The 12,844-nt window shown below is 30.9% G+C and overlaps 1 protein-coding gene across 1 annotated transcript; it reads right to left on the reverse strand.

The window, feature by feature from the left end:
- Positions 1–1,200: 1,200 nt before the first annotated feature.
- Positions 1,201–9,905, reverse strand: LOC137406273 (uncharacterized). Its single transcript, XM_068092814.1, has 5 exons — positions 9,490–9,905; positions 7,423–7,818; positions 5,943–6,626; positions 2,582–2,863; positions 1,201–1,994 (listed from the first exon to the last, which is right to left on the reverse strand). Exons 2-5 carry the CDS (start codon positions 7,676–7,678, stop codon positions 1,852–1,854), a joined length of 1,365 nt encoding a protein of 454 aa, XP_067948915.1. The 5' UTR covers positions 7,679–7,818; positions 9,490–9,905; the 3' UTR covers positions 1,201–1,851.
- Between the last annotated feature and the right edge of the window lie 2,939 nt (positions 9,906–12,844).

A 12,844-nucleotide genomic window follows, 5' to 3' on the forward strand; every position in this document is an offset into this window, starting at 1 on the left:
CAATCCCAACAATTTTGACATAAATGTAATCCATCAATCTAGCTTATATAAATATTTTCTCATACGTGACACAATTGCAATATAGCGAATGATCTGGCTAACAATTAATTTCTAGTTGGTGTTTCTATGCAAAATGCAACTTGGCAAACCAGTTAGTTTTAGTAGTTTCTAGCAAAACTCTATTGCTGGAAAGCTTTCAGACACTTTTTATTAATAATACATGTAGAAAAGCTCTAGATCCATTAAAACTGAAAGTCATCTCTAATGTAATTGGCTATTCAGCGAACGCACTTACAAATCTTAAAACAATAATGAACATTTTTGAAAATAGACAAACTGCCAAAGCAGTGGATTTAGAAGTTGATCCATGAGCAGTTATTCATTGATATATTATTTCCCTGCAAATTTGGAAGTCGCTTATTTAGCACCAACGGCTTGATGCAAAATTGTAGGTTTGCTTATGGAACTGTGAACATCGGTTATGGACTATAACAGTTCAAACTTAATTTTGCATTATAAATAGTGAACTAGAAAGGTTTTGGTATTGAGTTAATTATCACATAAATTTCAACTCATATAGCGCTGCTATTAAAACAGGCATTTATTAATGCCTTTGCTAGCAAAAATTTATTTACCAACAAGCCTTTTGGAGTCTGTAAACACCTTAAGCATCTTAAGACTGATCCTCATTCCACCCGTCCTGAGTAAAACTCATTTAATCATCACCACTGGCCTCAGTCACCTATTTTTTTAAAGGATAAAAAATAGTTGAAGCATAGAGAACTTGTGACCCAGATATTTTACTGTAAATGTTTGCTTGTGTGGCTTTCTGTTTTTGATAAATAAATCATGCTTATGATTAATGTCACTACGTCTGTTGAAAACACTTTAAGAGTCGACTTGCCTACTAATGGCTCATGAATATTTGATAGCAGATATATTTCAAAAAAGCATAGTAACTAGATGTGGTAATCTGTGAGTAAATACTATCGTTTCCTTGCACAAAATAAATTATTTGTTCTTTAAGCAAAAAAAATGCCTCACGTAAAAAATCCTTGTTTTTTATAATATGTGGTGAACGCTAATGGTCTGAAAAAAATCTAAAAGTGCTTTTATGGAAAAATTATATGCAACATCTTTATATAATTGTTTTATACTGAAACAAGGGTTTGCGGTTTCCCGTAACTTTTTTCAGTTACCTAGCTTTATTAAGTAAATGAAACAAATCGAGCAAAAATAAGCAAACTTACTGCAACGGCAAAGCATTATAATTGAAATTTTGTAAACAAGGAATGCTCTCTGAGTGAGCCCTATTTAAATATATTTATGCAACAAGCATAAGAATGTTTTTTTAAAAGCATTTAGGGATGCTTTAAAATTTTTTTTATCATTAACAAGTGGGTTTTGCAATTTTTTAGCTTCAGTATTTGTTTCCACAAGAGAGTATATTGAAACACTATAATAATATTGTTGAGCTATATCTCTAATTACCCTTTATGTTGAATCAAACCAGTGAACCACTGACAGATACATGTACATGTATGTCATATTTTAGAGCTATTGGCTTGAGAAAAAATTTGAAAAAAACCCAGATATTTATTTATAGTGCAAGGTAAAATAGTGTACATGTTATGGTTGTGTGTGTCCAAAACCCAGAAGGCCATCTAGTCAGTGCATATAAATACTTTAATACACGCATGCATTTGAGTAAATAAAAATATTGTATCTAACTCAAGATACAAATTTTTTGGTAAATTTTATTATCGAAAATCAATTCAGTTAACTTCAAACATGAATGAACAGATAAATATTCAAGTAATAAATGAGTGAAGACTATAACCAAAGTTACACTCATCCAGAAGCAGTAAGTTCTGGATATATGTTGCAGTTCTCTGTGGAGCACTTGCACATAACATCAAAATTATCCAAAGTCACACAGGCATCTTCCTCAGGAACCATCAAGTCGGTTTCAGTAGACCCGCAATCTCTCACAACTAAAAAAACATAGGTAAAATTTTTTCCGTATTTTGAACTAGGAACAAGTATTTAAGGCTTCATATAATTTTATCATAAAACCTTGACGTACATTTTTCAGAAAAAAAATTGTGTAGTAAAAAGGAACAGATTTAAAAAATATTCAACATTTCGAGTTTTTACTAGATAAACAGTGGGAGACAGTACTAGAATTGCAGCAAATTATCTTTAAAAAGTATAAAGTGCCCAGTTAGCCTAGTTTATTAAAATATTTTAAAGATTAAAGTCCAATTTTATTTAATTGCAAAAAGAAAAGATTTTTACACTGTCTCATAGCTATTTAAAGTTTTAGTTCAGCTTCTTTCAATATTGTTTTCAATAATGAAAGAAATATTGAAAAGAAATTTCTAATTTCTCATAAATACCTAAATGTTCCCTTTATTCAAATTAACGACTATCTATCAGAGCACATAATAATTTGGAAAATCATTCAAGTGTTGTAGTTTGAAAACTCCTAAGTCCTAAAATATGCCCGCGCAAGTCATTCCGAAGTGTTTCAAATTGTTGTATCATGCATAAGCATAGGTTTTACCATTTCTGAACGTACTGCGATTTTGGGTAATAGTCAGAGAGCATGATGATACCCCAGAACAAGGAAAAGATATTCCTGTTCCTTCGCCACAATCGAAGCAGAGTCGACAAAAAAAGAAGGAGCCCCTAATTGTGCTCTCCACTTCCATCATCGTTGGTGGGAAGGTAGTACGGTCATCGATGATATCAGGGTACTCATTGCAACCATCTTCAAAGCACACGCACATTTTCCATCCAAAGGTAGTATTACATCCAGGCAGGTGGAATTGGTCGCTCCCTTGCCCACAAGATCTACTAACTAAAACACATATATAGTACAGTGTATGTAGTATAGTGTGGTATAGAATGGTATAGTATGGCATAGTATGGTACAGTATAGTATGGAATAGCATAACAAAGTATAGTATGGTGTTAAGTAGTATGGTGTCGTGTAGTATAGTATAGTAAAACATAGTATAGTGTGGTGTAGTATAGGATAGTATAGCATATTATAGTATAGTATAATATACATGTAGTATAGCATATCATAATATAACATAGCATAGAAGAATTTAGTATAGCACAGTATAGTACAGTACAGTATAGTATAGTATAGTATAGTATAGTATAGTATAGTATAGTATAGTATAGTATAGTATAGTATAGTATAGTATAGTATAGTATAGTATAGTATAGTATAGTATAGTATAGTATAGTATAGTGTAGTGTAGTATAGTATAGTATAATATAGTATAGTGTAGTATAGCATAGCATAGTATAGTATAGTATAGTATTGCATTATATTGTATTGTATTGTATAGTATAGTTAGTATAGTATAGTATAGTATAGCATAGTATAGTATATTATAGTATAGTATAGTATAGTGTAGTATAGTATAGTATAGTATAGTATAGTATAGTATAGTATAGTATAGTATAGTATAGTATAGTATAGTATAGTATAGTATAGTATAGTATAGTATAGTATAGTATAGTATAGTATAGTATAGTATAGTGTAGTATAGTATAGTATAATAAAGTGTAGTATAGTGTAATATAGTATAGTATAGTATAGCACAGTGTAGTGCAGTATAGTACAGTACATTACAGTATAGAATAGTATAGTATAGAGTAGTATGGTATATTATAGTATAGTGCAGTATAGTACAGTACAGTGCAGTATAGTATAGTTCAGTATACTATAGTATGGTATAGTATAGTATAATATATTATAGCATAGTATAGCAAAGTATAGTATAGCGTAGTGTAGTATAGTAATGTTTAGTATGGCATAGTACGTAAGTAATAGTATGGTATTGTATAGAATGGTATAGTATGGTTTGGTGTAATATGGTAGCCAATAGTGTGTATAGTATAGTATTGTATAGTAAATTATAGTATAGTATGGTATTGTATAGAACATATTTTTAAGAGTAGGTGTACACAATTGTGTTACATGTAAAACATCCAAACTCCAAATTTTTAAATTTATTGTGTTGACCTGGTGGTCTTAAGATTACATAATAATTAAACAAGCAAGTTTGATTGACATAAATCATTAAAATTACGAAATATTAAATAAATAATTTAAGTAATTTTAATAAATCATTAAAATCACTTATGAATCTTTAAGATCAGGGAGCTAAGATGATTGGGTTGTCGGTGACTAAACTGGTCCCCCATTTGCGCTTAAGCATTGATGATGAAGATGGCTAACAATCATGCAAGACTACTATAAATTATTTGTAACAATCAACACCTAACAAAGGTTGGAAGAGCTCTTCTTTAAGCTTATAGCCAAGCAGCTAAAAACTAAGGATGTCTCAATAAAAACACCTAACAGAAGGCATCATGGAAACGCAAACACCATTGAAACCCGCCAAAGGAACTTCATGGCTATTGTAATTCATTGGAGAAAAGCATGATTGCTTAGGTACGCACAGATCATGGAGAGAGAGAAAGCTTCTTACTTTGTATACCTTCAAGTATAAACTACATGTAACTGCTCTGTTGGTCTTATTCACTAAAGGGGATATTCAGTGAATAATTTGAAAATTTATCAATACCTCTACGACTACGGATATTCCTATTCCACTCATTTCAGGTAGTTTTTCCCTATGTTGCTTCACACATGCAATTCTAGAGTGTATACATCAATTCTAAAGACTTTTAGTTTTAGTAAAGCAATTACATGCAATGATGTGCTACTTTAAGCAGTAGTTTCGCAAATTAGCAATTATTTTATTCTCAAGGTTTTACTTTTGAAGAAACTATTGGGTTATGCATTACAGATTACCAATAGCTTAGCATTGAATATGTCTCTTTTTAACCTATGAAATTTTAGTTAGTAGTATTTTGAAGGCTTCTGAGTGATATATAACTGTTGTTGTCAATTAATAAAACAAGCAAATACAAATTTGTGCATCGAAACAAAATTTAATTAGCGTAAATTGAAAGCAAGCATAAAAACCAGTTATTAATCTATAGTCAAATGCAACAACAGCAACTTGAAAAGTTCACAATACCAACTTTTTGAAATTTTAAGTTGAAACATGCGTATAAGCTTCTTTTAAATAAAAAAGAAAACTGAACAATAAATGTTAGCTATTAAATAAATAAAAACTATTGTTGTTAGTTTTTCAAAGTTCTGAGTGTAGCAGTGTTTTGTTACATTTTTGGCCATTTAGTGTGCATTAATTTAGGTTGTATATTTGTTCTTTATTTGTTTAACAGCCACATGTCATCTGCTAACTCAAACTTTTATTGAACAAAATAACTTGCTAGTTTTTTAGTTTTTAACATTTGAAATTGATACTGAATTCATGAGAAAGTTTAGACAAACGTTTTATTTTTTTATTTATGCAAACCATTAATCACATTGTCATTCATCAAATTCCAGTTCATAGCTTATTTTAAGTACAGTCTTACTATCATAGTATGCAGTATTATGAGACAGATTCACATTGTATAGGTTTAAAACATTAAGTTTCTTCAATTAATCAAATATCTACGAAAGTTTATAGAGTTGATATGAATTATTATCTAGCTGCTTGTTGTAAGCCTATGGCTTTATTAACTACAAGTCAAAAAATTCAGACTTCTATCATATTCATTTTTATATACATTTATTTTGCAGTATTTACCAAACCAAAAACATCAAAGGCCTTCAACGCTAGTGAGATATGCAGGCGATATTGAGTGTTTTGTGTGAATACAATTCTTAGAAAATACCACTTAAACTCACTTCATACACCAAATGGTATTAATGCAAAGTTTTTAGAAAAGTTTATTTCATTAAAACCGTTTCAGCAAACAAATCTCAAAATAAAAGTTATTAAAATTAAGTTTTGACACTATTTAAAAATCCATGTTTGTTTTAAATAAAAAGTTATTCCTACCTTGACCATTTGGCTTTCTCACCAGAGTGCAGTGGCGACTTTCATGAAAAAGGCTACAATCTATTAAGTTTCCTGCGCTTCTACCACACTCGGTGCAACTATAGCAAAAGAATGATTCTCCTTCTTCTACTTGTGCTGCTGTAGATGTCACTTCCGCATCCATGTCATCGGCAGTTACGGTTTCTTGAGTTCTTCTGGTAGTCGACTCAGAAAGTCGAAAATCATGTAAAACTTCTGTAGTGGTCACGTGAAGAGTTGAGCTAGTAAAACTAGAAGAGTTATTTGTATTGTTTATTAAAATGTCCGTTGCTGTAAAATTATTAATTGAATTTTTGGCAGATTCGCTAGTAAAATTAAACATTTCAAGTTCACTCTCAAAATTTGATGAGTTTGACATGTTGAATGGTAGGGTACTTGCATTGCTTGTTGAAATATTCATTCCAAATGATATATTTCTCTGCAAGGATATTTCCACCATTTCATCTTCTTGTCCATTTTGGTCTGCTTCTCCTGACAACACGGTTGATGCATTGCTTTTTGTCTCTTGAACTTGTTCAGTCATGTTGGGATATTTATTGCATCCTCTTTCTCTACAGCGGCACCATGTAAGCCCAGAATGTGTTTCTCGGCATCCGACCTGCGCAATTTCAATATCCACTCCTGCATGACCACATGATCTTAAAACTACAACAAACATCACAAGTAGGGTACTTTACACAACCAAAATTGAGATACTTTTTAACCACCTACATACACGAAACCACCTTAAAAACAGTGTTTTTGCAGGCTTCACCTGGATATAGATACTGGTGTTTCACATTTTTGATTAAACTATATGATTAGCATAACTGAAAAGTCAAAAATTGATTTTAACTAAAAGTAATCTGTATTTTCTTGTTTGTAAAAGTGCATGTTTCATTCGCTAATTTTCTACTTTTTGTTTTCAAGTAAATCTTCCTAGTATGCCGTATGCACACAGAAGGCTAACTCAAAATAGTTTTTTACTATCATCATGAAACCAAAAGTATACCGATGCTGCCAGTTGGCTATAGTTGGTATCCTATATTTTGTAATAAGTACGCAGTTATTTCAATTTAAGTAAACTTAAAACAATAATTATTTTTAAGCAGGTGGCTGTTTTCTAACTTTTTTGCTATCATAACACATTTTGTTTAGGTTTTTTTCTCAAATGAGCATTTAATTCGATTAAAAAAGCATCGATTCAAATTAGCACTTTAGCAATTTCTATTGGCAACAGTAAACTGTGTTTTACTTACGAAATCAACATCTCAAAATATTTTGCAAATCCGCATCTCACAAACATGGTCAATTGCTATAAAAGCAAACTTTAAATGTAGCTGCTGATGATAGATATTTATAATTTAGAATTTGATAGATTGGTAATGATGAAAAAGCGCAGTACATATTTTCGTAGATGTCGTTTATTTATTTACATGTATAGTTTTTCTGTTAAACTCACTTCGTCCAGAAGGGTATGTTACGTGATAGCATGTTTTTACCGCGTCCTCTCCTGAGCAGTTAACTAGTTTTCCGGTAGATTCTTTACAATCATAGCAAGAGTAGCAGGTCCATATTGGGAGATGTGACAAACTCAGATTTGTGGATGCTTGAGTTGTTACATAATTTTGAGTTGTGGTTGCTTGAGTTCTGACTACGCTTTGAGTTGCAGTAGCTGGAGCCGTTCTAACACTTGGTGTTGTGGTTGCTTGAGTCATTATAATCCTCGGTGTTGTGGTTGAAAAAGGATCTCTGTTGCATTGTGGTTCAGCGCATTTACAGTAAGTCCAACCAAATAATGTATTGCATCCATACTCTACTTGCTCTTCTAGACTGTCTGACCCACAATATCGATTAACTGCAATTATTGAAAATTAAAAGTACTTCACAAAGTTTTTGTCGTTTCAAGAAAGTATCACAATAGGGTGTCATGAATTACACATTAATTGTTTAACAAATAGCTATATAATAGACATTCCCATATCATGAATAATTTGTTTTTGCTGTAGAGATTCTACGTTATAAAACATTAATATACATGTAAATTGCTTATCTTGCTGTGGGCTCTATTTTAACTCATCCTTTTGGCCTTTTTAAAAGGAAAAACTTTAATAAACAAAACTTTTCAATTAAATATATGCACAGCAACCGTGACATTGCTGGTTTGTATCAACAACTTTTCTTTTTTTAAATCCAATTCACTTTGTTTAAGGTCTAGGTAGCCAATAGACTTATGTTAAGTTAATGAAAGAAAAATCCTTCAATATTAATTGAATTTGAATTTTTCTACTTTTTTCTCTGCAGCTGCTTATGCTGCAAAAACTTGTACGTCTAAAGGGATCAAAAGTGAGACATTATTAGACAACCAGATTATTAGTATATTTAATAGCGTGTAAATCGTGCAAATGGAAAATACGTCTTTACCCACCATTTACTTCCCAGAGTGATAAAAGAGATAAAACAACTTTTTTAAGGTCAGTTATAAGATTATCATTAATCGAACTGAGTGTGACAACTTGCACTGAATTGACGATTTATGTCATAGATTTTTATATAATACAAAGCAAAAAATTCATTATTTTTTTAACAAAACATAGTGTATTAGAAGGTTGACATTATAAGAACGTCTTTTGTATATTACTTTGTTATCTCAAACCATCAGATTATGTGGCGGGAAAATTTATCGCCTGCATATTATAAAATTGTCTAATTGTTACTTCTTACGTCCTAACTTGTTTCTTTATCAGTGCGTTTTCGCGAAACCTAACTTTATTTTTAAAAGATTCTAAACTAAAAATTTGAAAAAAAGTTCAAATATCCTTTTTGTAAAAAATATGTCAATGCATTCTTTATAGTAAAACATCTAAATATCGACATTATCAGAGATCCTGCTTAGAAAAATAAAACTAGTATTTGTAAGTTCTGTTTTATTCATGGTTTAGCCTAAAAGATTTGAACAATCAAAACCAAAGAGATTCAAAAATACTAAATATGTAGTGAGAAAAGCTGAAAAAGAATTAATTTTCAGTTGAACACTACTTGAGAACATTTATGTCCAGGTTTGTCTTCTTTTTTCAATGAGAAAAGGTAGAAACCAGTAAACGATCACCATTTGAACCAAAACATTTATTCATTTTATTACCAACAACTGGTTAATACATTTTCTAACTTTGGTTTCAACTTAATATGAGATAAGTTATTTGTTCGAAATTTCACGATGCTTGTTTTTAAATTTGTTTGATCGTTTTAATGAACTGATAATTATCGTTTTTGCTATAAGTTTTAGTTTTACTAGGAGTAGGGAACTACTTCCTTTAACCCTATACAGTTCAAAAAATAAATGTCACTAATAAACTAGGCTTGCAGCATTTTTAATATATTGTTAAAAAATTTGTTGTTTTTTGAACAAAATTAAATATATTTTTATTTACAAAATACATGTGTTTTCTTGAAGTTCAGTTTATTTCACTGGATATTTAAAGTTACTTCAGTTATTTCGCTGATGAATTTTTTGATTGGTAGAACTTACTTTTGCCATCGATATCTATAGAATAAATACAAAATCTCCAGCTGGTTTGAGAAGCACAATTGGTCAAGACACCAACAGATGTTCCACAATCAATGCAACGGTAGCAGTACCAAGCACTTCTTGTCAAGACATGAACTCGTTCCGAGGGCACTATAGCATTCTGAATCAACTCTCCCAACCTCCGAGGGAACTCTTCGTTAACTATTGACCGATTTTGAGGTCTAACTTCTGTTACTGAGTGTATGGGCGGGAGGTCAGATCTTGTTGTAGTTGGTATTGTAGTTGAAGATCTACTGGTTACCCCGGCTTCAACTATGGCATTAGTGTTGCATGCATCAGTCAAACAGCGGCATAATCCAAAATATCCAATGGAAATGCAGCCAACAAGTGAATTAGAAGTGGCTTGCTGTTCTCCACAACTTTTTGTTACTGTAAGAATTAGATTAGAGATTTATCCAATAGTAAAACAAATAAGAAAGCAATTATATGCATATATGCCCTATTTTTTACACAAAGTCATTGTCATTCTACTATTTAGCCCTACAAGGAACTGGTAAAAATGTTCTTGACCATTTTAGCTTTGCTCCTATTGCAGACATAAAAAACTTTCAAAATTTTCAAGTTAATATTTTTGCAGTAATGCCAGGCAAACTTAAGCCCTTTAATGTACCATTCCGACATATTTAAAAGCAGTGTTACAAAAATATTGGTTTATAAACCAGATATCTCAGAATTCTTTCTGAGCAAAAATAAAATTACTGAGAGCTATCTTAACATTTCCTACTACTAAACAAAGACTCAATCTAAATTAAAACTAGTCCAACAATATTATTATACTACCAGAAAATACTGTTCAATTTTTTCAGAATGCCAATCAGTTTTTACAACACTTTATCCTGCAGGTAAGTTACACGATATGCTTAATTTTGTATAAGTTGGATTCATTTTAAAACGTTTAACCAAAACATAGGTCATTCAAAAGGTTAAACCTACAGCTAAATTTTTCGTTGCCATGTTCATTCATAAATTTGTGCATGCAGCTTTCGAAAGTTGTGTTGCACCTCATGCATGCCACTGTTAAAAGTTATTTTACATCCCATAGATGTTAGCCATTATAATTTTTAGCAAGCTTACTGGGCTAAGCCAATTTCCAAACTAAACTCTAAAACAAATGTATTGCTTTTTTGCTCGCAACCATATCAGTAATCAACTTTTTTGTTTCTTTGACATTGGTAAAATATCTGTCAGTAGTTACATTTGGCCCGACAGTTTCTAATTTGCAGTCATTGCAAGTTTTTCCTGCAATAACAGCTAATCTTACATCTATTTTAACACAATGTAATCAATAGTAAGAGCGTCATTTTAAGATCAAAAAAGGTTATCCTCTGATTATCTCGGACATATTTTTTTGATGTAAATTTTTTATGCAAATTTATTTTCTAATGAGTTTATTTTATAATAAATCAGACCGCCATTTTTGATTAGAAGTGTTGTATTTATGCAGAACATACTATGTTTTTCTAAACTCCATCAAATCCTTCAGGAATCAGGTTTGGCATGCATCTAATAATAAAACTAAGAGCACAATGCAAAAGTGAAAGCAAGTGTCAAACTAGTAAAGACGCAAATTAAATTTTGTCCAGTACCAAGTCTGTAGGTGAATTTTCAAAGAATAAGCTGAAAACTGAAAATAGGCCTGTTTCTTAACCTACTATTAAACTTACATATTTTAGGCTTTTGAGTAGCAGCATTGCAAAAAATGTAATTCACAAACTCGCGTTAGACACAAAGTTTTTTGGTTAGAAATGGCATCAAGTTGATTGCTAGTTTTCCCCAGGCATGTCTTGACGGGATTAGTATAGGGATGATTATATCGTTAGAGTGTGTTACTATTGCAGCTTTATATAAAGAACCATTCACTGTACAGAAATTTTATCTGCATTTCTCATTTTGGGTCAAACTCTTAGGTAAACATAATTTATAAAATGTATGTAACCTGCTATCTAATTAAACATATTAATAAACACAGACACCAGTTGAATATGAAAATGAACCATGGCAGAAATAAAAGCTGAAATGTTTGATAGAGCCTCACATAACAACAATTAATTGCTTTGTTATCCATTAATATGCTTTCACATGTCAATGGTACTTGTACATTCATTATTCAGTTTTGAATTTGTTTTTTAATCAGAGAACATTAATTTAATTCAAAAATTTTAGATTATGTAATTTCTATAAAGGTGTTGCTCTTACATAAAGAGGCTTTAAATAGCTTCAAAAATTTGAGCAAATTCATAAGCATAATATATTTTAACACATTCACTGCATTTTTTTCTATTTATAGTTTATCAGACCAACAAGTTTTCTAAAAAAGCAATACGAACATATCACAGAACATATTATTAAGCATAGAATTTTGTGCCATTTCCATAAAGTTCCAATAGATTTCTAAATAGTATCAGCATGAAAAGATTACTCCATTCCATAACATAGGTATTACTAATATTCAACAGATAACTATCTTTACAGTTTAAAATTGAGAATGTAAACTTTGGTGTCAACCAATCAGTTAAAAACTATCTATTATTATTAATATTATAGTTATTATTATTAACTAATTATTTCAACTCACATGAATTAATCAAATCAACCTTCGGTCAATTCCACCTTTAACTTAACCTTCAAGTTAAGTTTTGGGGAAGCTCTGCGGTAAAGTATGATATGTATAATAGTAAACTATTCAAAACTATTTTATTAGCATTATGCTGTGCAGATATAAATTAGCATATTACGGTTTCCCTTTTTTTGTACCAAGATATCTGGTAGTTAGACAACTCAACATTTTATTACATTAAACTACGTGACTTTTTAATTTTGTTATTAGCCAGAATTACTAAAAAGCCAGAAAAGACATGTTAAGTAGAAAATAGCTAATAAGTAGACTAATAGCGAGCTGGTTTTTTTTGCATTTTGAAAATGAGTCTGGATAGTTTGGATTTATTAGAGATTACAATTTATCTGTTTATTCTTTTGATTATTTTTATAAGCTTTTAGCATTTTATTTATGTCTCCTTTTCTATCAAGTGCAATATATATTAGAAAACTAAAGAAGCAGCCGAGGGTTCTTAATCTAAATGCATAATCTTAGATATACAACTTGCCTTTGCCGGTTGCAGATGATGTTGATAAAAGACATGAGTCGGCATTTAAAGATACAGGGCAAGTCTCTAGCGCTCCTTCAGATTCACCACAATCCTCACAGATATAGCACCTTATTGTCAAGGTTTGGCGCAGTAGAAGGGCTACAATTTATCTTTTCAATTCAGACTTTTTGTAACCTAATTGAATTTCA

Source organism: Watersipora subatra, chromosome 10 (genome assembly GCF_963576615.1).
Source record: "Watersipora subatra chromosome 10, tzWatSuba1.1, whole genome shotgun sequence".
In the NCBI taxonomy this organism is placed as follows: Eukaryota; Metazoa; Bryozoa; class Gymnolaemata; order Cheilostomatida; family Watersiporidae; genus Watersipora; species Watersipora subatra.